Source organism: Delphinapterus leucas, chromosome 9 (assembly GCF_059928025.1).
Source record: "Delphinapterus leucas isolate spDelLeu-1000000601 "Yukka" chromosome 9, BTC_Dleu_Yukka2, whole genome shotgun sequence".
NCBI classification, from domain to species: domain Eukaryota; kingdom Metazoa; phylum Chordata; class Mammalia; order Artiodactyla; family Monodontidae; genus Delphinapterus; species Delphinapterus leucas.
The window spans coordinates 46,394,566-46,416,803 of record NC_143137.1 but is presented as its reverse complement, the minus strand read 5'-3'; the positions used below and the strand labels follow the sequence as shown (position 1 = coordinate 46,416,803).

General features: G+C 47.7%; 1 protein-coding gene across 1 annotated transcript in view; it reads left to right on the top strand.

Moving 5' to 3' along the window:
- The window catches only part of WIPF3 (WAS/WASL interacting protein family member 3), a 90,581-nt gene that overhangs the window by 56,628 nt on the left and 11,715 nt on the right, over window positions 1-22,238 (top strand). The window contains exons 3-7 of the mRNA XM_022584272.3: window positions 1,066-1,198; window positions 3,334-3,465; window positions 8,691-9,434; window positions 12,822-12,971; window positions 13,817-13,918. Coding sequence (XP_022439980.2) covers window positions 1,066-1,198; window positions 3,334-3,465; window positions 8,691-9,434; window positions 12,822-12,971; window positions 13,817-13,918 — 1,261 coding nt within the window. The remainder of the gene's footprint in view (window positions 1-1,065; window positions 1,199-3,333; window positions 3,466-8,690; window positions 9,435-12,821; window positions 12,972-13,816; window positions 13,919-22,238) is intronic.

The window sequence follows — 22,238 nt, the reverse complement described above, 5'->3', positions numbered from 1 at the left end:
GTTGGGGGTCAGAAAACACCACCGAAGTGGAAATGTTTAAGATGAAAACCAAAGACATGGTATATTCCCCATGTACTAAAAAGTACTTCTTACTTCGAGAAATGTTTAATCAGCTCTCAGGTCACGTGGTATAGTACTACTAACTGCAGGGGGTCCTCCTGGCTGTGTCTTCCAGTGCGACCACACCCTTCCCTTATTTGCCACCAACCAGTGTATGTTCTTTCTGGTGCTCCCTAGCTCTAATAGCCCATGGAGACCCTGCCGTGTCAGCACAAGCTATAGTGGAAGTGAAACAGCTGGACCTCGGTGCTACTTGCAGAGATAGGACAAAGGTTCTCGTGAACATATTTACAAAGCATTTTAGCAGTCTAGAGAACAAGTATGCTAACCACAGCACCATGCCCTTGATGGCTGTAATGCTTCAAAATAAAAAGCACGTGGCCTTTGGAATTCAGCAGATCTGGGTTTGAAGCTAGCCCTGTGACCTTGAAGAGATTTCATAGTCTGTTTTCTCATCTGTAAAATGAGGGCAAACTCCCTTGAAACTCACAAGGTTTTGTGAGGATTAACATAACGCACCCAGACACAGAAGAGAAGGCAGTCACTAAACCTTCATTGCAATCCCCTGTACTTCTTTCTTTCTGGATTTGGTCCGGGAGGGACCTGGGGACACCAGGCAGCGTAATTATTCAGAACCTGGAAGCTGGAGTCAGGAACACACAGACAGAAGCCCAGATAAGTGGGTGGGGCCCACCTAGGAGGAGAAAGAGGGGCTTTGCATTAGGGCTCCTTAAGACTTATGGGAGTTTGATCACAAGAAAGAGTCCGTTCTAGGTCCCCCAGGAGAGGGATGTGAGCAGGGCAGGAGGTAAGTTTCCCTCAAAACCTGAGACCCATAGGTAACTGCATTGGTGAGATGGGCCTTGGGAGTGGTGCAGGGGAGGGCAAACAGGAAAGGCAGAAAAGTATGGGAGGAGAAACTTACCTCGAATAGGACATACGGCTTGTCTTGCAAATGTCTGCAAATGTTATGATTATAATCAGATCCCTCTTAATCCTTTACAGGTAAGTACAGATGCTTCCAGCTTGAGAAAGACAGATCCCAAAGGTCGGAGTGCACTGTTGGCTGATATCCAGCAAGGAACTCGCCTACGAAAAGTCACGCAGATCAATGACCGCAGTGCCCCGCAAATCGAGAGTAAGTGAGCATGTGGGCCAGGGCGGCTGAGAGCCAAGGGCAGGCCATGTGAGGCTCAGCCAGACACGCCTGGCTTGCTCAGGGCAGGAGCCACAAATGCTACCCAGGACACACATCAGGCCATCTCAGACCTGCTCAGTGTACAATTCACATGGGCGAGAGAATCAGAGCTACCCTTCCAGGTCTGCAGAGGGTGTATAGCATGTCTACCATCACTTTTCAAATGCTTAAAAAAAAAACTTCATGGTAAGATAATTTTTTAGTTGTGATAAAATACACATAATATAAAACTCACCATTTTAACCATTTTAAAGTGTCCAATTCAGTGGCATTTATCCATATATATTCAGAATGTTGTTGCATCCATCACCCCTGTCTAGTTCCAGAACATTTCCACCACCCCAAAGGGAAACCCATACCTATTAGCAATCCCTCCCTAGTCCCTCTATCTCCCCGAATCCCTGGCAACCACTAAGTCTACTTTCTGTCACTATGGATTTGCCTCTTCTGCATATTTCATACAAATGGAATCTTATGATACGTGGCCTTTTGTGACTGGCTCCTTCTACTTCCCATAATGTTTTCAAAGCTCATCCATGCTATAGAATGTATCAGTACTTTACTCCTTTTTATTGTTGAAGAAGAGTTGATTGTATGGATGTACCACTTTGTGTTTATCCACCGTGAGACAACATTTTAAGATCATTTACCCTGTGTCAACATGGTCCTCAAATTGAATGAGAGAAAAATTCAAGTCTCAACATTAACAAATGCACACAGATGTCCACAGAGCCTGGCAAAGTTTTTGTTTTTCACAAGGAAAAATATTTCTGCTGAATTCTCTCACAGGATCATATGACTGTATGTTTCTGTGACTTCTAGAGTATGATGGTGTAAAAGGAGCCCTGTGCTTGGGTCAGATGACCATGTTGAGTTCTGATTCTGCTACTGGGCAAATCAGGGAAGCTCTCTGAGGCTCAGCTTGCTCATCTGCAAAATGGGGAGATAGTAATACCTGCTCTCTTTTTTTGTCAAGATTGTTGAAGGCTGAAATAATGTATGTGGAAATATTTTTCAATGTAAGGTATTATTATGTCTCCATATATTTTGCTATGATACCTGATGGTAATTCTCAAAGATAGTCCTAAGATATAATTGTATCTAATATCTGTAATTATATATGTTAATGCACATGGATAGACAAATTATTTTAAGACATATTTTCAACATTGATTATAATAAAAATTAGTTTCTGGCTAGACCCACCATCTAATTAGTTAAGCCCAATTAACAGATAAATCCATTTTATTGGAACACTCATTTCTTTATCATTCTAGTGAAGAGGTGATGTATAATGTTAATACTTGGAATAATCTGGCCACATTCATCCACGAGTGGGCACTGTGCCCTGATTTCTCTGTGCATATTAGCTTCAGGCTGTGAACATTTTCTGCCAGGAATTCTTGTAAGCTGTCTTCTCATTTTATGTAATCACATACATCTGGAAGGCTGGAATTAGTGACACCTCTCCTCAGGGGCTCATGAGCTTTCTCTTCCATAGAAAAAGAACCGGTGCAGGGAAGAACATGGGGCGTGGGGAGTGGGAGCTGGGGAGACAGAGAAGGAAAATGCCAAAGCAAAAATCACTGCAGACCTTCACTTCCTGCTTGCAAGTCCTGGGCCAGGCTCTGTAGACAAGAAGTTAAAATTACTGCCTGAATTAAATCTGTGGGTTTTCTTGGTCTAGTCCTCCCACAAAAGCAGTCAAGTGAAAATGGGATCAGCTCTATACATACAGCGTCTGGGTTTTCTAATTTGAAAGGTACTACCAGTTCCCCCATTGGCATCTACTAAATGGCAGTATAAGGATGCTTTTTTTTTTTTTTTATCCCTTTTCAGAGTGGTCACTACTGATGGTTCTTTGGTAGCTTGGAGAGGGTGGCAGACAGGCCTGGGCACATGAGTCTATAGGGTATCAAGGCAGGGGGTTCTTGAGAAAGGTACTGGGTAGAAGGGTAACACTGGTGGTGAGAACAGGATGGCTGCCACAGGCAGTGTTAGACCACAGTCGGGGTGAGAGTTGGCCACTCAGCTCTGCTCACAGGTCCTCATCTACTCGCCTCTTCTCTCTAAAGGTTCTAAAGGAACCAACAAAGAAGGAGGAGGTCCTGCAAACTCTCGAGGCGGGAGCATGCCCCCAGCCCTGGGAGATCTGTTTGCTGGTGGCTTTCCAGTGTTACGACCAGCAGGCCAGAGGGATGCAGCAGGTAAGGAAGAGTTCCGACTGGCTACTCTGTGACCCTTGTCTCCTTACCTTGTAGAACCAACAGGACAATCCTCACCTGCCAGTAAGTGACATGTTGAGAGTAAACAGTTATATGGTAGGAGATCACATATTTGGAAGCCTGAGCACTGGAAGTTTCCAAAACACAGAATTGTTTTTAAGGGATCTTTGAAATCTTCATCCTGTTTAAATCATCCCACTGTAATCACTGAAGAATGAGTTGCCATAGTGTAGAGTCTTTAGCAACGGTGAGATCGTGGCCCACACTGCAAAGTACGGATGTAAATCACAATAGAAGATCTTAGTGACATCACTGTGGACTCGCTGGCAATGGTGAGTTGTGATGGTTCTCCAGCATTGTATCTGTTAGGTGTTGCTGTGTAACAAACCCTAAACCTGAGGGGCTTTGAATAACCATTTATTTAGCTTACAGCTCGGTGGGTTGGCAATTAGGGTGGCCTCAGCTGGGCCACAGCTAGCATCTACAGGTTGCGTCAGTGGCTTTGCTAATCGTATATTTCTTATGTCTCTGTTGCCCCTGCTGGGACAACTGGCCTGACTGATCCCTCTGGTCTCTCAGGATCTAGCAGACTATTTAGGTTTGTCTTCATGGTGATGGCAGGATGGAGAGGACAGAGTATATAAAGCCTCTTGAGGCTTAGTCTTTTTTTTTTTTTAATAAATTTATTTATTTTCTTTATTTATTTTTGGTTGTGTTGGGTCTTCCTTGATGCGCACAGGCTTCCTCTAGTTGCGGCGAGCAGGGGCTACTCTTCATTGTGGTGCGCAGGCTTCTCACTGCAGTGGCTTCTCTTGTTGTGGAGCACGGGCTCTAGGCACACGGGCTTCAGTAGTTGGGGCATACGGGCTCAGTAGCTGTGGCTTGCAGGCTCTAGAGCACAGGCTCAGTAGTTGTGGCACGTGGGCTTAGTTGCTCCGTGGCATGTGGGATCTTCCCGGACCAGGGCTCGAACCCATGTCCCCTGCATTGGCAGGCAGATTCTTAACCACTGCGCTACCAGGGAAGTCCTGGCTTAGTCTTGGAACTGGCAAAGCATCACTTCCTACCACAGCCTGTCGCCCGAAGCAAGTCGCAGGCCAGCTCAGAGACAAGGGTGGGCAAGAGACTTCAACTCTGATGAAAGGAACTGCAAAATCGCATTTCCAAGACTGTGGAATCAGGAATGCGTGGTTAATTGAGACCATTTTTGCAACCAGTCTACCACAGTCATTTGTGTTTTAACAGGTACCAGATGTTTTGAAAGCACTGAATTAAAATCGGGCAAATATATAATTATTATGTGCAAAAAAAAAGTGTTTTTCCTATTACTGTGCTCTTTAGTCAGAAAGATATAACAAAATCCAAGAATTTCATTTGTCTAGGGAATATCAAGCCCCAAACGTTCCTGGTCTAGAGTCTTCTACCATGTGACTTCTCTAACCTCTTCAATGGCCTCTGTGGCTGTTAGATGTTCCAGGGTGCATTTGCTGCCGTCACTTACTGATAAAGTCAGTTTGAACCTTCGAAGCCATTTCATTTCCTCATCTTTGCTGAGACTTTGGCAGATAAAAAGGTGCTGAAGTCCTCCTGAATAAAGAGAGCTGGCATTCCTCAGTGCCCGCTTCTTTTTCAAGATTCCTGAGTTGGATCCAAAAAAAAGTCCTCGGGGGTATAAAACTTCCACTGGTCTCTCTTCACACAAATAAAGATAGGAAAGATAACCGCCAGTGAGCTTTTAACAGGGGCCAGCCAAAGGGAGTCAGCAGTGTTCTAACTTGTCTCCAATAGGACACAAGTGCCAGATGTTTGAGCCACTAGGTGAAAGACAAGAATTGACCTTTTTGGAGGCAACAAAGACCATAATGAAGTGACTAATTATGCCTGTTCCAGGATGGAAACTCAAGGACAAGCCAATAGGTAGATACACGGGCTGGGTGCCATGTCAGAGTAAGACAGACCGTGGCTCTCCTCTCTCAGAACTCTCCTATTGACCCCTTTGTCATTCAGAGAAAAGGGCTTCGGCCCTTGCTACCTGTCTCATCTTCTTTGCTACCACCCTCCTTGCTGTTCTTGCACATGCCAGGCATGCTGCTACCACAGGGCCTTTGCACTGACCGCTCCTATGGCCTGAAACACTCTTCCTAAGGTGTCCACATGGCCCAGTCTCCCTTCCTTCAAGTCTCTGCTCAAGTGGCAGCTGATCAACCTATCAGGGAGGCTTTTACTCATCGTCTCATATATTGATAAAATATGAGTCCCGCCCTCTCATTCTGTATTCCCTCTACCTTGATTTATTTTTCTTATAGTTATCAGCATCTGACATATTATTTATTAACTGGTTTCTTTCTTTATTTTCTGTCTTCTCCCTCTAAATGTAAGCTCCATGAAGGCAGGAGCTGTGTTGTGTTCACTGCCTTACAAGTGCCTGGTGCGTAGTGGGTGCTCAGTAAGTATTTGTTGAGTGGAATGCGTGAGTGGGTAGTGTGGTTGCTTAGAGCCATCAGGCCCAGAAATCAGTATCTAGTGCTCACAATACTTTTAGCGGCCCATGAAAATGTTTGAATTTCTTTTAAAATTTAAAATACGTGAACTTTTAGGGTCAAAGATTATATTTGTCTTTATACCAAAGCAGTCAGGAAACATAATTTTAAAAACATTTTTTAAGGAGGAAGGGGCCCACAGAGGCAAAAGCGCCCAGGGTCTTTGAAAGTCATAATGTGGCCCTGGCTTAGAGCTCCGAGGGAGGGATCGTTAAAATAAGATATGATGAGTAAACGTCACTGGCTTGTATAGAATGTGTAATGAGACTTCCATGCAATCCAAGTTCTCTTGGAAACATAGACAGATGGAAAGAGGAAGCCATAGTTCATCTTTTGATAAACCCCAGCCTCTAAAAGCTGATTCCTTTCACATCAGTGAAGCCCCCTTGATGCTCTTGAGCTGGTCTTTCCCCACCCGCTTCATGGTCTCCTCTTGTTTTTCTAATTGGATTTCTAGGGCTAGCGTTCATGTTCTGAAGGAAAGCCTCCTTCCTTCCTTCCCTTGGTTCTTGCTAACTCTTGGAGCCCTCTCTGCTGCCCGGTTTCCTCACCTGCACTGATGCTGATTCCCGTGGGTCTCACCTTCAATTCGTGCTGCCCAGCTCTCTGCTTCATCCTGGAATGGGCATGAACATAAGCTGGGCAAGGATTTGTGCTGTCCTTGTTTCTGCTGCTCACATTATGATAAAAAAAAAAAATGGCTTTTCCCATTTCTCATTAGGTTGGCCACTTAAAAGGTTTTGGAATCTTGGATACGTGGTGTTCCCAGACACTTAAGGGGTTGATTCTGTTCCTCAAACTTGTTATCCTTTTAAAGTTCATCTGGCAGATGGGCACAGAGGGAGGCCTTGCCTTGAGCAGTCTGGGTCCTCCATCTTCTTCTCTGTGTACTATGGAAACAGGTTTGAGACCTTGGATGCAGGAATCCCTGAGGCTGACACCTATATAAAATGTCTCACGTTGGAGTTGCAGGTGGTAGATCCTGTCCCTGGAAAGGCCAGGTCGGGACCTTCCACTCCTGGTCATGGTCAGTCAGCCGTTCTGGAAATGCCCGCCTTAGACCTCCGGCGGCGCCAAGTCCGCCAGGGTGGATGCATAGGTGCAAAGACATTATCTCCTCCACGACCACCTCAAAGAAGATTGCAACAGAGAATAATGATACCACCACCCTGCCTCAAGAACAGCGTTCCACAGTTGAGACTTGTCCTGAGTCGTGTTGTCCAGGTGGCTGTCACATCATAGCCAGAGGAGGGTCATCTGTTTGGAAAGCCAGATACCGCGGTCCTGCTCACTTAGTTTCAGCCCCAGGATCGCCTCTTCCGTATCTTGCCTTGATTGGCCTGACTTGCGGCGTCAAGTACTTTTAGGCATGATTTAGCACCTGATTGGGTAAACACACTGGAGACTCACGGGCTGAAAAGCTCAGAACCATCAACAGCTGCTGGCATTATAATCTGACATGAAAGCTGTGTTTCCTATTCTGCAGCACCGGGAAGTTGGAGGTGTGAGAAGCAAACATTTTTTTCAAGTGTTTTCCACATGTTTTCATGGAGATTATAAAATATAGGGGTGCTGGAATAGGAAACATGTATTCTCCAAAATTCCTTTTAGGAAGAGCAGTGTATTTATTCAGAAGAAATGTCTTAATATGCCTCCTGAGTGGAGGGTGGATCCTCCAAGGACATTTTTAACCGATCGCGGAACTTCTGTGCAGTAAACAGGGAGAGGAACTTTTTTCTCCTCAGAGCGACACAGGGGAAAAAAGGGTAAGAAGTGGCAGTTTGGTGAAAAGGTGTGCAAAGAGTGAGGAGGCCCCAACCGGGGAGCACCCTCCACCCCAGTCGCCCATAATGTCCACCAAACACAAATGCTTACTGTGAGCAAGTCGTTGTTGCTGTTGAGTTCAAGAGGCATCGGATTTCAGGTTGGAGTTGATGTGGTAAAGGATCTATGGGGTGAGGAAGCCAGGTGACCAGGAGACAGAGAGCCCCTTAGAAATGGGCACAAGTCTTTGGGAAAGGGAGCTTTGAACTTCCAGAGTGCATGGAACTGGAAGGTTCAAGGTCATTGGAGCTGGATCCCCAAGGCAGGGTGTCTTCCCACTGACTTCCAAATCACCTCGTCCATTCAGGGAACCTTGAATCTTCTGCTCTCGATGCAGAAACAAAGTCCTTGTTCACAAAATGCTGGGAGTGGGGAAAACCTCCCTCGTCAGGAGCTTTTGGGTGGTACACCCGCAGATGTGGGCTGACTGGCCTAGTGGGTAACAGGGGGTGAGTGTGCCGGTGGCCTTGAGATGAGGAAGGGTGAAGGAGGTCGGGCAGTCCTGCGTCCTGGGCTGGGAGCATGGAGCCCTGGACAGATGAGAGTGGAGGCAGAATGGAACAGGAAGGCTGGCGCCACGCAGCCGACAACCTGGTGGCTTGAGCTGGGCTTCTCTGGCAGGAGGGGGACAGCGCGTTTATTCTGGCAAGGACCTGGGGCTGGTCCAGCTGGCCCTCTTGTGTGATAGCTGCTGCATCTGAGGGCCTCCACTGGGCCCTCGGGAAGAGAGCATCCACCAGGCGGTTCACTGACGTGCTGGACAGCGTCCGTCACTGCCGCCCACACCTTGCGTTTCTCCCAATTCTACCCACTGAGCTAGCTCACAACTCCTTTCACTTTCAGGCGGCAAGACAGGGCAGGGCCCTGGCTCCCGAGCGCCTTCTCCCCGGCTTCCCACCAAAACTATCAGCGGCCCGTTCAACCCCCCTGCATCTCCCAGGCTAGGCGACGCCTCCGAGGCGCATGGCGTGGCCGGGACGGTCCCTCCTCGCCCCAGCATGCCCGCCCCACCTCCCCCGCCCTTACCCCCGGCCCTGCCCCCGCCCTTACCCCCGGCCCTGCCCCCGTCCTCCCCCGCCAAAGCCCCGCTGGTGTCCCCACCTGGCCCACCGACCAAGGGGAGCGCCCCGGTGCTCGCACCCCCTCCGCCCTGTGCACCGCCGCCTCCACCCCCGCTGCCCCCGGCCTTGGCTCCCAGTGACAAGGCGGTGAGGCCTCAGCTAGCCCGCTTGCACCTACCGCCCATCCCGCCCCCGCTGCCTCTTCTCCCACCTTGCGGGTACCCTGGGCTCAGTGCGGACGCTCCCAGCCCTGCCCAAGATGTGCCGGAGCCTCCAGCCCCTCCGCTCCCGCCGCCCCCACCGCCCCCGCTCCCCTCTTACGCCCCACGCACCCCCAGAGCCTCTCTGCCTGCGCCCCCTTTGCCGGGCGCTAACAACAGCGGTGAAGTCCCACCCCCACGGCCCCCCAAGTCCCCATGCTTCCAGGCCCAGCCCCCCGAGTCCAGCGCGCAGGCCTTGCCGGCGCCACCTGCCCTTCCGGGGTCTCAGACGTTCCCGCAGAAGAAGAGGCCCGGCCGAAGCCCCGGTAAGCACCCCTGTTCTTGTCCGGGGGGGCCGTACCACAGGATCATCTGGCTGTTGGGAGGTGCTAGGGACACAGCCAGAGGCCTGCTACTGTGGGCCACTTGGGAGCACCTCGGGATGTCTTACTCTTGGGATTTCGTTTTAGAACACACCTGTTCAGTGCCCCTGTGGAGCACAATGAAAACGTGTTGTGTGGGACTTTATGCTGGAGGTATTCAGGTTAGAGACAGGAAACCAAGGGTGAGGGAGGTCGCAAGACTTGTCCGAGATCGTGCAGACAACACACCGGGGCTTCTGGCCTTCATCACCTCGCCATTACTAGCTGTGTGACCCAGGGCAATCACTTAGCCTCTCTGTGCTTCCTTCTCACCTGTGAAATGGGGATAGCAATAGTTCCCCCTCATGCGGTTGTTGGAACAGTGAGATCCAGAGAAGGGTTATTTATTTTTACTATCACCATTCAGACTTCAAATCTACTCCCAGGGGTCGAGGTGTCTGTGGGTGCAGTTGTTTCCAGAACCCGTTCTCCTGTTTAATTTTTGCCTAAGTTATTATAGTCTGGCACCTGGCCAGAATCTTCACTGGTCCTCAGCAGATTAGCTTAGCATTTTGCCATATTTTTGGCAGGTTCTCCAGCTGACTCAGGAAAACGGAGGGTCCATGTTTTCAGCCAAACATTAAAAATAATCCCTTCACGTATTCAGCAGAGATCATTCTGAATTGAATATACAGGCCCTATGACTGTGATTTCCATGAAGTGATGAGGCTTCGATCACCTTTGGTGTCCTTCTAAATGGAAAGCACGCTACACATCCACACACACCCGTGTACACACACACACACACTCATAAACATATGCACACACTCATGAACACCCACATCCACACACACAGCCCAACACACATCCACAGTTATACATACACACACATACTCTTTGGTTTTTCAGAAAATCTTTTGATGCAGAAAGTTTCTTAAATGTATGCCCTTGAATTAAAAATAATACAAGCTCATTGTAGAGAAAATAGAAAAAAATTGAAATCACGCATAATAACATCACTCAGAAATAAAAACTGTCATATTTGGATATGTTTCCTTTCTCTTTTTTCTGAATATATCTACATATTTACAGGGTTACTATTAATACTATTTTGTAGATACTATCTTCTATTCTGTTTTTATTTAGTATTATAGTAAAAGCAATTTTGAATACACAACTATATATAAAATGGATAATCAACAAGGATCTACTGTATAGCACAGGGAACTCTACTCAATATTCTGTAATAACCTATACGGGAAATCTGAAAAAGAAGGGATATATGTAAATGTATAACTGAATCACTTTGCTGTACACCTGAAACTAACACAACATTGTAAATCAACTATACTCCAATATAAAATAAAAATTTTAAAAAAGCAATTTTGATATAATTAGATATTTGTCAAATTGTTAAAGGTATCTGTAAGCATATTAATATGATCATTGATATATACCATATTTCCAGCATTAGATATTTAAGTTGATTCCATTTTTTGTTATTATGAATAATATTGCAGGAAATACATTTATAGCAGTGGTAGTCTACAGTTTGGATTATTTTTTTCTAAAGACAGGTTCCTGCAAGGGAACTCCTGATACAAAAAGCAAGAATATTTTTAAGGCTTTCGGTCACAAGAGATAAGGTTTTAATCATTCTCTTTTCAGCTGACTGACCACCATAAGGTCCAGCATTAGTGCTCATGAGCCCCTTCTGACGCTTGTGATTCTTAAATGTTCAAGATGTGGTGAAAAAAAAAACAATGCTTTAGATTCAGAGAGATCTGAATTCAAATCCTGCCTTCCCACCCACTCCTGTGTAACCTTAGGCCAGTCTTTTTTTAATGCCCTTAAACCTTGCTTTTTTCTAATTTGACAAATGGAAATAATAACAATAAAACACCTTTCACATAGGACTGTTATGAATACTAAGTGAGGAAGTGTGCCTGAAGTGCTTTGCAAGGAGCCGGGGCTCAGCAGCGTGATTTCCTTTCCTTCCCTCTAACCAAGTGCGGGGGCAGCTTTTCACCCAGAAGAGGGGTCAGCAGCCCCTTAGCCTCTTTAGTCTGCTTGTGGGAGCAAGTAAATCCTAGTGGATTCTGGTACAGAGGAAGGGAAGACCAGCAAGGGAGAGGAAGGGGACTGGGAAAGGAGAAAGGCAGAGAGTGGAGCTGAGAGGGGAGGTGCTCTGATGGCCTTCGGGGAGGAGAAGAGCTGCGGCGGCCGGGTGCCTTTGCAGGCTCCAGAGCTGCACAGCCGAGGCCAGGAGTGGATGCTCGTCTGGCCCCTTTCACTGCGTCTTTGGACGTGCAACTTGGTTTTCCGTGAACAACATGAGGGTAATTTCTGCTTCAGGCCAACTGCAAGGAAGAGTAAGAGGTTGCAATTGTGAACATCTTGGCACAGATGATAAAGGAGCAGTTGTCATCACTTCGAGAGCGAAGTGAAGAGTCAAGTACCTGGGTTGATGTGCCAAGGCAGCGGGTTATTAATTGCCAAATGGGTCATACAAAAAAGTCTTGGCAAAGGAGAGTGAGCCTCCCACAGAGGTCATCAGGGAAGAATTGATGAAGTAGATGAGATCTGAGTTGGGCCCTGGTGGGCAGGTAGGGTTTAGATTGACTGGAAGGAGAAACGAGGGTCTGCAGTGCAGGGGAACAGTGTGAGCGGACCCAGGGGCAGGAGCAAGCCCCCGACAGCTTGCTCATCTAGCGCCGCTCTGAGCCTCACCTGCACACAGTCCTTCCCTTGCACAGGACTCTGCAGTGGGTCCACTTCTTTGGACTGTACCCTCTGATGATGAGGGCTGATATTATCACAGCAGCTATAATATTTATTGAACACTTACTACGTGCCACTTGAATTGTTTTCTTTTTTTATTGGAGTATAGTTGCTTTATAATAATGTGTTAGTTTATACTGTACAGTAAAGTGAATCAGCTATATGTGTACATATATCCCCTCTTTTTTGGATTTCCTTCCCATTTAGTTCACCACAGAGCATCGAGTAGAGTTCCCTGTGCTATACAGTAGGTTCTCGTTAGTTATCTATTTTTACATGCGACTTGAATTAAATCAGCTCGCTTAACCCTCTCAACAAACCCAGGAGGTATGTATATTATTATTCCCATTTTATAGATGAGGAAACTGAGGCACAAAGAGGTTGTGTTATTATCCCAGCAGGAGAACTGGGGTTCAGTCCCAAGCAGCTTGCCTCCAGAGGCTGCCTTTTTATCACCGTATCATATTATATCCAAAGATCTCAATACCTCACCTCTCACAGAAGGTTATAGCATCCACCATGCCCTATCTGAAGGCCTGTATCTGAATACACTGTCCTCTTCTCTGTCAGCGACCAGTGGGGGAAAGCTGAACCCACCCCCAGCACCCCCCGCGAGGTCACCCACCACGGAGCTTTCAAGCAGGAGCCAGCAGGCCCCAGCCTGGACCCTGACCCAGCAGCCTGGAAGTCAGCTGCGGAACGGAAGCCTGCACATCATTGGTGAGCAGGGCTGTCAGTGAGGAAATGGTTTCCCCTGGCTCAGGGACGGGGGTGCAGTCTCCCAGCCCACAGTGCCGTCATTTCAGGGTGTGTGCTTCACAAGAACAGGGGGCTCACTCTAGCACAGAACAACCTACAGGTTGTGTTAAATAAGGTTTCTTTGAGGCTTTCAGGGAGGTTCCAGAACCCACTCTCCAACCTTCTTGAGATGGGAAAGTCATCTGGGGTCAGGTGTGACCAAAAGTCTTTGGATCCCTTTGTGGGCTGAGCTACTGTCACACACAAAGCCTAGATCACAAAGCAGGGACTCAACTCATGAAAGGGCCACAAGACCCCTCTCCTCTTGCCATCAGGAGCTCAGGGCAGAACCCATTTGCTTTAGGATGCCCAGGTCCCCAAATGCACACAGGCTGTGCTCCTTCCCACCAGCCAGGCTGAGGACTCCCGTTCTGTCCACCTCTCCCCGCCAGAGTCCTCCCCAGGGACACAAGAGGGGCTTCAGGCCACAGGGACTTTGCTGGTCCCTTGTTGCTGCCAGTTTCCCCACCTCTGACTCTGGACCCTGGATAGGCCTGTGGCACTTCTGCTCCCTTTAGAAGCTTCCTTAAGATGCTGGCTGAAGTAAGTTGAGGTGGATGATGGGGAGAGTCTATGATTTCACTTTTCCTGATCCCCCCTTGCCCCAGCTAAATAGTAAAAATTAAGAGGTGAATGGATGTCTTAGGGGGGAATAGCCCTGCCATTAAAATCTTGCACTGGGCAGGCAAACCTGTCTGCTCCTGGCAATGACCAAAACTTGGGTCCTCACAGTAACCAGAATAATTTTGGCATTTCCGTGTGTGCAGATGACTTTGAGTCTAAATTCACGTTCCATTCTATGGAAGATTTTCCTCCTCCGGATGAGTATAAACCATGCCAGAAGATTTACCCCAGCAAGATCCCCAGAAGTAAGTACCACCTTGATAAGACTACTGGTTTTCCCTGACCCTCCAGAATTAGGTGCTTGGGTGCACTGACTGGCCACAGGCTGTGTAAAGTGTGACATCAGGATCTCACCGTACTATTGCAGGGATGCAGTGATGTTCATACTTCTGGAAGTTTCAGAACATTTATTTGCCCTAATCTCCAAGGGTTCATTTAGAGGTTTTTTACACAACACCAAGTTTAGTTATGTGGCGTCGGATTTAGATGTCTAAATTTACCACTGGTCCCTCCCCTCCCTGGGGCTTTTGACTGGGGAGCTAAATGCCCCAAGACAACAGCAAAATGGGATTCAGGAGCTTTGCATTAATAGTTGGGGAAGAACCCCAAAACCCCCAATTCAAAACTCTGGCAGACTCTGAAATAGAGAATGCCTTAGGTCAATGGTTCCTACCTTGGCAATGCATTAGAATGACCTAGACAGCTTTTAAAAATCTGAAGGCCAGGTTGCACCTAGCGCAGGTAAGTCAGAATATCCAGGGTAGGACACAGATGTCAGTATTTTTGAAAATTGCCACGTGATTCCAATGTCCATCTAAGGCTGAAAACCTCAGTCCAGTGAGAGCCTTTCTCCTCCCGATCTCATCGTGCGGCCAGGCCCCAAGAGAGGCCTTCACTTGGCTTACCTGCCCAGCCCTAAGAATCGAGGAAGGCTGGCCGGCCTGCCCTTCATGGCCCAGCGGGCAAGGAGGCAGTACTTCAGGAGCACAGGAAGCAAAGAAAAGCAGAGTAGGTGTTGACCACACAGTGATGCTGCCTGTTAACGTAATTCTTGTCCAGTGCTGATTCAATCCAAGTGGGCAGGAGCTGGTAAGAGGGAGGCAGAGCCAGCAACCTGGGGTGAGGGTCCAATGTGTTTTCCACCCCACAACCCGAGTAAGGCCCCCAGCCCCAGACATCTGCACACCAGCATGGAAAATCATCAGTATCCAAGCTTAGCCCCAGACCGGGAACCTGGCTCTTTGACTGTCTCCTTTCAAAGGGGCCTTGGTGAAGTCCCTTCCCCAGGCTTCAGCTTCCTGCAGGGCAGACCAAGGAGCACCAGCCTGCTCTCTGCTCAGGTGAGAGGTCCTCTCGGGATCAGCCTGGGCAGAGCTTTCTCTGCGTGCCGGTGGATTGCACATTTAGAGAGAAGTGACTTGTATGTTTTTGTTTTGTTTTGTTTTGTTGCGGTACGTGGGCCTCTCACCGTTGTGGCCTCTCCCGTTGCGGAGCACAGGCTCTGGACGCGCAGGCTCAGCGGCCATGGCTCACGGGTCCAGCCGCTCCGCGGCATGTGGGATCCTCCCAGACCGGGGCACGAACCCGTGTCCCCTGCATCGGCAGGCGGACTCTCAGCCACTGCGCCACCAGGGAAGCCCACTTGTATGTTTTTTAATAATATGTAAATACAGTTGACCCTTGAACAATGCAGGGCTTCATATGCATTGTTGGCCCTCCACATCCTTGGATGTGGAGGATTCAACCAACTACAGACTGTCGTACTGTAGTTTTACTACTGAAAAACATCCTCATATAAGTGGACCCATGCAGTTCAAACCCATGTTGTTTCAGGGTCAACGGTACTCCTCTGAATTGAGAGAGACAGAGGAAGAGAGAGGAGTGGAATAAAGATTGATGAAGGGAAATCACCCCACCTGGGGTTTAAATAGACCATGGAGACGTGATGGTGGAGGACACGGGTGCTGGGTCAGGCGCCCATTCTTGCTCAGTTCGAGCTCAGCAGATGGGCGTGAACTGCCCACTGTACACTTGGCACCATGCTGGCCCCAGAGACTACGAGGTGTAAGCAACAAGGTCCCTACCATCAAGCCGCCAGCGTGCACACTCCCGAGATAGAAGTGTGAGACATTAACTAGATCACAACGGAGTGTCTTAATCACTGATTGTTTAAAGTGCAGAGGGCACCACAGTGGGCATGAGGGTGGAGGTGGAGACTGGGGACTTGAAGGCGTAGAGAGAGGTCACATTTCCACTGGGTGGAAAGGCATTCCAGGCTGAGCACGGCACACCCCCAGGAGAGAGGCACGATAGCGTTTGGGCCGTTTAAGAATGACAAGCAAGTCCTACGTGGTGTGTGAGGGCACACGGTGCCTGGAGAGGACCGCACCGGCTGCCAGAGATGTTAGGCTTCGCGGGGCAGAGGGTCAATAAATAACACTTCTTTTCCCGTCATATGAAATGTTCACAGGTCAGACGGATGAAGATCTTAGTGTTTTTATTGGAAGAGCTTAGGTAACAGCAAACTCTAATACTGGGGGAGGCTTGCTGACTCCCCCAGGCCAGGGGATTTACAGGTGAGGGGACTGAGGCTGGCCTCCCCCTGCAGCCACAGAGCAGCCTCACAGAGCTTTCCACATGGCCAGGAGGGCAGGACGGAATAGTCCTTAATACACAGGCAGCCAGATTTCAAAGAGGGAACCTAGAAGGGGCCAGGCTGCACATGGCTAGTTCCCTCTGTTCAACTCACAAGAAAAAGAGGGCAGAGAGAGCCTAGGCGTGTTACCTACCCTACAGGAGGTGCCTACACACGAAGAGGACAAGGAGATGTGTTCCCTCCTAATGTGAAGGATGTTTTATCCCTTCTAAGGGATATAAGCAGAACCTATAGGCAAAGAACTGTCAGCGAAATACTAACCACCGCCAATACAGTAAGTGCTCCTGTCGTAGACCTGCTCAGATGTGCCTGGCATGGTTCTAGGTGCTTTGCAGACCTTATCATAAGCCCTTAATGTAGAAAGTTTTCACGTAGGGGAAAGGAGGTCCAGACAGGCCAAGTGACTTGCCTAAGGCCTCACAGCAAGTTAGAGGCAGAGCCAGGAATTTCAGACCCAGGGGTGTCTGAGCCATGCAGCCATGGTGAACCCTGAGAAGGGATGTGGTTAGGTCTAGGTTGAGTCTGATAACTGGTGGTTTGATCAGAGGAGGTAGAGACCAAGGTCAGGAAACCTGTGGCTTTGAGAAGGGTCCATGCGAGGGAGGATGGATGGGGGTGAGGGTTGCCAGGGCTTGGGGATGCAGGCCATGAGAGGAACAAGAGAAGTAGAGGAGGAGCTAAGGGCCTCTGAGTACCAACCTGGGCCTGGATGGCTGGTGTGGCACCAAGAAGAAGGAGCTGGAGAGGCGCGGGTTTCAGGAGGAGACGAAGTGATGGATCAGGGCGAGTGGAGGTGCCTGGAGGGCTGCAAGGGGGAGATGACCCGGGGCAGGTGGAACAGGGAGTACACAGGTCTGAGGCTGAGGGGTAAGGTCAGGAATGGGAACTAGCTCTGCGGGTCATTAGTTTGGAGCCCTACCCTAAACCAGGGCTCAGCAAACATTTTCTTTAAAGGGCCAGAGAGGACATACTGAGGTTCTGCCTGCCATCTGGCCTCTGTCACAACTACTCAGCTCTTCTGTTTTGACATGAGAGCAGCCACAGACAACACGTAAAGAAATGGGCATGGCTGTCTTCCAGTAAAACTTTATTTGTGAAAGCAGCTGCCAGCTGAATTTGGTCTGCTGGCTGCATTTTGCTGATCTCTGACCTCAACCACTTCAGAAAAACAGAGTCTTAAAAATCTCTTTGTTATACAGCCTTTCTCAGTAATGTGCTGTGGAGTCCTTCAATCTTCAGACTCAGTAAAATCTAACTTACCTGCATTTGGAGCCCGTGGTGCCTAGCCTCATCTCTGAGAACAGAAGAAAAGCTTCACCCCATACAGCTCACCAGGAGGGCAGAGGTGGCAGTCTGTGCTGTGTTCCTCTCCTTTCAGAGAAATGTTCAAATCAGTGCCCACACCAAAATAAATAATCTCCTGAGGATCAAGAAGGAGCAGTTAAAAAAAAAAACGCAATGTACTAATGAATTGACATCCTACAGACCAGAAAGGGCATTTGCCATTTCAAAAAGAAGATATAGTTTTAGATTGATGTGGCATTGGTGGACATAAAATACTTCAGTAGCCTCCTAGCACAGTTAAATGAGCATGTTCCTGCCGTTCCTGCGAGCTGTGGGGGAGAAACTTGTTATGTGGGTGTAGGTCATGCCTATCTGATGACATTTCTTCTTACAGTTTTTCTCTTGCATTCTGCCATTGACCTGTAACCCAAGATTAGAGTCCTTCATGGTGTGGGGGACTGCGTTGGTTCCGTCAGATGAGGGTGTCTCTGTGCTCTTTTGTAGCAGTTCTGGAGCTCTGTCTCCGCCCGCTTGCCTGCTTTCTCTCTGTCCTTCCGAGACACACACACACACACACAGGCACACACACACACAAGCGCGCGTGCGCACACACACACACACACACACACACACACACACACGGCACACAAATAGCCTGAGGCTAGCTCTTCCGGCGCCATCCTCCCTGTCTCCACTCGGCAAGTATGAGCCATGTTCTTTCTTTGGTAGGTGATTTTGTCCAATTTTTAAGTGTTTTTAAAATGCATGGGTTCCTCAATAAGTTAAACAGAATTACCGTATGGCCTAGCAATTCCACTCCTGGGTGTATACCCCAAAGAATTGAAAACAGGTGTTCAAACAAGAGTTCATAGACAAATATTCACAGCAGCACTATTCACAGTAGCCAAAAGGTGACAACCCAAATGCCCATCAACTAGTAAATGGATAAACAAAATGTGGTGTAGTCGTGCAATGGAATATTATCAGACAGTAAGAAGGAATGAAGCAGTGGTATGTGCTACAACATGGATGAACCTTGAAAACATTATGCTAAGTGAAAGAAGCCAGACATAAAGCCCACATAAGATTCCATTGATATGAAATATCTAAAATAGGCAAATTTAAAGACACAGAAAGTGAATTTAGCAGTTGCCAAGGGCAGCGGGGTATGGAGAATGGGGAGTGACTGCTAATGAGTACCGGTTTCCTCTTGGGCTGATGAAAATGTTCTGCAACTAGATAGTGGTGATGGTTACACAACAATGGGAATGTGCGAAGTGTCATTAATGGTAAATTTTATATTATATGTACTTTACCACAGTGAAAAGAAAGTGAAAAAACCCTATCACTAAGAATCTTTGGGAAAAATGCGTAGCTCACAAATATTCATTAACACAATGATGGTAGAAAGAGTGAAGTCATCCTCATATGGACAGATACTTATTGAGGCCCTCAGCTCTGGAGAGATTTAGATAAATGATCCCCCTGACTTACCTTTGAGAGATTCACACGTTGGTGAAGGAAGGGAGGAGAGAAAGACACCCAAACATCACATTTCAGTCTGGTGTTCCCAGCAAAACCATCCTCGTCACGATCAGTTCAATGGGAAAGTGGCTGATTAAAAATTTGACCGTTTTCATCCCAACTCCTTTTTTCTTTACTTTTAATTGTGATTAAAAAGAACATAACATGGGGGCTTCCCTGGTGGCACAGTGGTTAAGAATCCGCCTGCCAATGCAGGGGACACAGGTTTGAGCCCTGGTCTGGGAAGATCCCACATGCTGCAGAGCAACTAAGCCCGTGCGCCACAACTGCTGAGCCTGTGCTCTAGAGCCCGTGAGCCACAACTACTGAAGCCCCACGCACTCTAGGGCCTGCGAGCCACAACTACTGAGCCCATGTGCCACAACTGTTGAAGCCCTTGCACCTAGAGCCGGTGCTCTGCAACAAGAGAAGCCACCGCAATGAGAAGCCCGTGCACCGCAATGAAGAATAGCCCCCGCTCACCACAACTAGAGAAAGCCCGCGTGCAGCAACAAAGACCCAACGCAGCCAAAAAAAAAAAAAATATATATATATATATATATATATATATACACATAACATGAAACTGACCATCCTAACCATTTTTATGTGTACAGTCCAGTAGTGTGAAATGCATTTACATTGTTGTGCAACCGATTTCCAGAACTCTTTTCATCTCACAAAATTGAAACTCTGTACCCATTAAACAACTCCCCATTCTCCCCTCCCCCAACCCCCTGGTAACCACTGTTCTAGTTTCTAGCTCTGTGGTTCTATGAGTTTGACTACTCTTGGTATATAACTAGAATTGTGCTATACTTGACTTTTTTTTAATTTTTAAAAAAAATTTATATTTATTTATTTTTGGCTGTGTTGGGTCTCCGTTGCTGCACGCGGGCTTTCTCTAGTTGCGGCAAGCAGGGACTACTCTTTGTTGAGGTACGCAGACTTCTCATTGCGGTGGCTTCTCGTTTCGGAGCACGGGCTCTAGGCATGTGGGCTTCAGCAGTTGTGGCACATGGGTTCAGTAGTTGTGGCTCTCAGGCTCTAGAGCGCAGGCTCAGTAGTTGTGGCGCATGGGCCTAGTTGCTCCGCGGCATGTGGGATCTTCCCAGACCAGGGCTTGAACCCGTGTCCCCCACGTTGGCAGGTGGATTCTTAACCACTGTGCCACCAGGGAAGCCCTACTTGACTTTTTGAGACTGGCTTATTTCACTTAGCATAATGTCCTCAAGGTTCATCCATGTTGTAGCGTATGTCACAATTTCCTTCCTTTTTAAGGCTGAATAATATTCCATTGTATGTATTTACCACATTTTGTTTATCTATTCATCCATCAATAGACACTTGGGTTGCTTCCATCTTTTGGCTGTTGTGAACAATGCTGCTGTGTACATGAGTGTACCAATAAGTGTTTGAGACCCTACTTTCAATTCTTTTGTGTATACACCCAGAAGTGGAATTGCTGGATGATATGGTAATTCTATTTTTAATTTTTTGAGGAACCACCATACTGTTTTCCATTTTACATTCCTGCCAACAGTACACAAGTGTTCCAGTTTCTCCACGTCCTCTCCAACGCTTGTTATTTTCTGGTCTTGGTGCTTTGTCTGTAGCCATCTTGATGGGTGTGAAGTGGTATCTCATTGTGGCCCAACTCCTTTTCTAAAATAGAGTTACTTTACACTTATAGCAAAACTGGCTACCATTACTTCCATTAGCAGAGAAACTTCTCCACCAGGCAGTGCAGTAACTTTAACAGTACAGGGTGGTTCACATCATAAAATCAAAGGATTAGATGTCCCCAGACTGAAAGAATCAGAAGACAAAGCCGGTGCCAGAGTGTTTCGCCTTTGTGGCAGGAGGGCAGTTGAGCAGTAAGGACCTCTGTCCTGGCTGACTTATCTTAGCCACGTCTGATTATTACTGGGGACCACAACCCTCCATAAGCTATCTTCCAGCATCCCACTCTCTTACCACCTCCTGTCTTTTCAGGTTACTCCTTTATTCCTCTGAACCTGCAAAGATACTGTAATATCTATAAATAATATCTCCCTTGGGAATTCCCTGGTGGTCCAGTGGTTAGGACTCTGCACTTTCACTGCCAAGGGTGCAGGTTCAATACCTGGTCAGAGAACTAAGATCCCGCAAACCACATTGCACGGCCAAAAATTTTTTTTTTAAGTCTTACCAGATATATATATATATATATATATATATATATATATATATATATATATATATATATCTCCCTTGACCTCCCCTGGGCCATTTCTCTGCTCTTCTTACAGGCAACACCATCTCCTCTCCCCGTCCTCTCAGGCCTTCTCCCTTCATGCCATAGAAGGAGCCCTTGGCAAGGCTACCAGTGGACCCGAACGTGGGCAAGTCCAGGGGTCAGAGGCGTCAGCTGCAGTCCATCACACCCTCCTCCTGAAGCGCTTCTTCGCTTAGATTTTCTGGCTGCCCCCTTTCTCCCCTCTCCTCCCACTGCAAGCCCACTGCTCCTCCATTTTTTGTCATACCAAAAACCTTAGAATCGTATTTGGCTTCTTTTTTTCTCTTCTGCTCCCACATCCAATTTCCCAGTAAATTCTGGGACCTCCCCCTTGGAAATGCATCCCCAATCTGATCACGTGTCCTCTGTCACTCACCCCTGGCTGAAGCCACTTTCGTTTCTCACCTGGATGCTGCAAGCACCTGCTAACTGGTGTCCCTGCTCCACACGGCAGCCCGAAGTGATTCCTCTAAAGCCCAGTCACGCTGCCCCTGCTTACAATCCTCCAGTGAATTCCCATCTCCCTCCAAGTCAATCAGAAATTCCTGTCATGGCTTCTAAGACCCACATGAACTGCCCATTGCCGCCACTCTCCCCATCGTCACTTCCCTCCAACAGCATGGACCACCTACAATGTGCTCCAAGCACACCCCCTATCTCTGGGCTCTTTGCACTTGCCCTTCCTTCTATGGGCCACTTTCCTCAGGTATCCGCGAGACTTACCCCCTGCCTCCTTTAGGTCTTTTATTAAAATAGAGTTACTTTATACCTATAGCACAACTAGCTACCATTATTCCCATTAGCAGAGAAACTTCTCCACCAA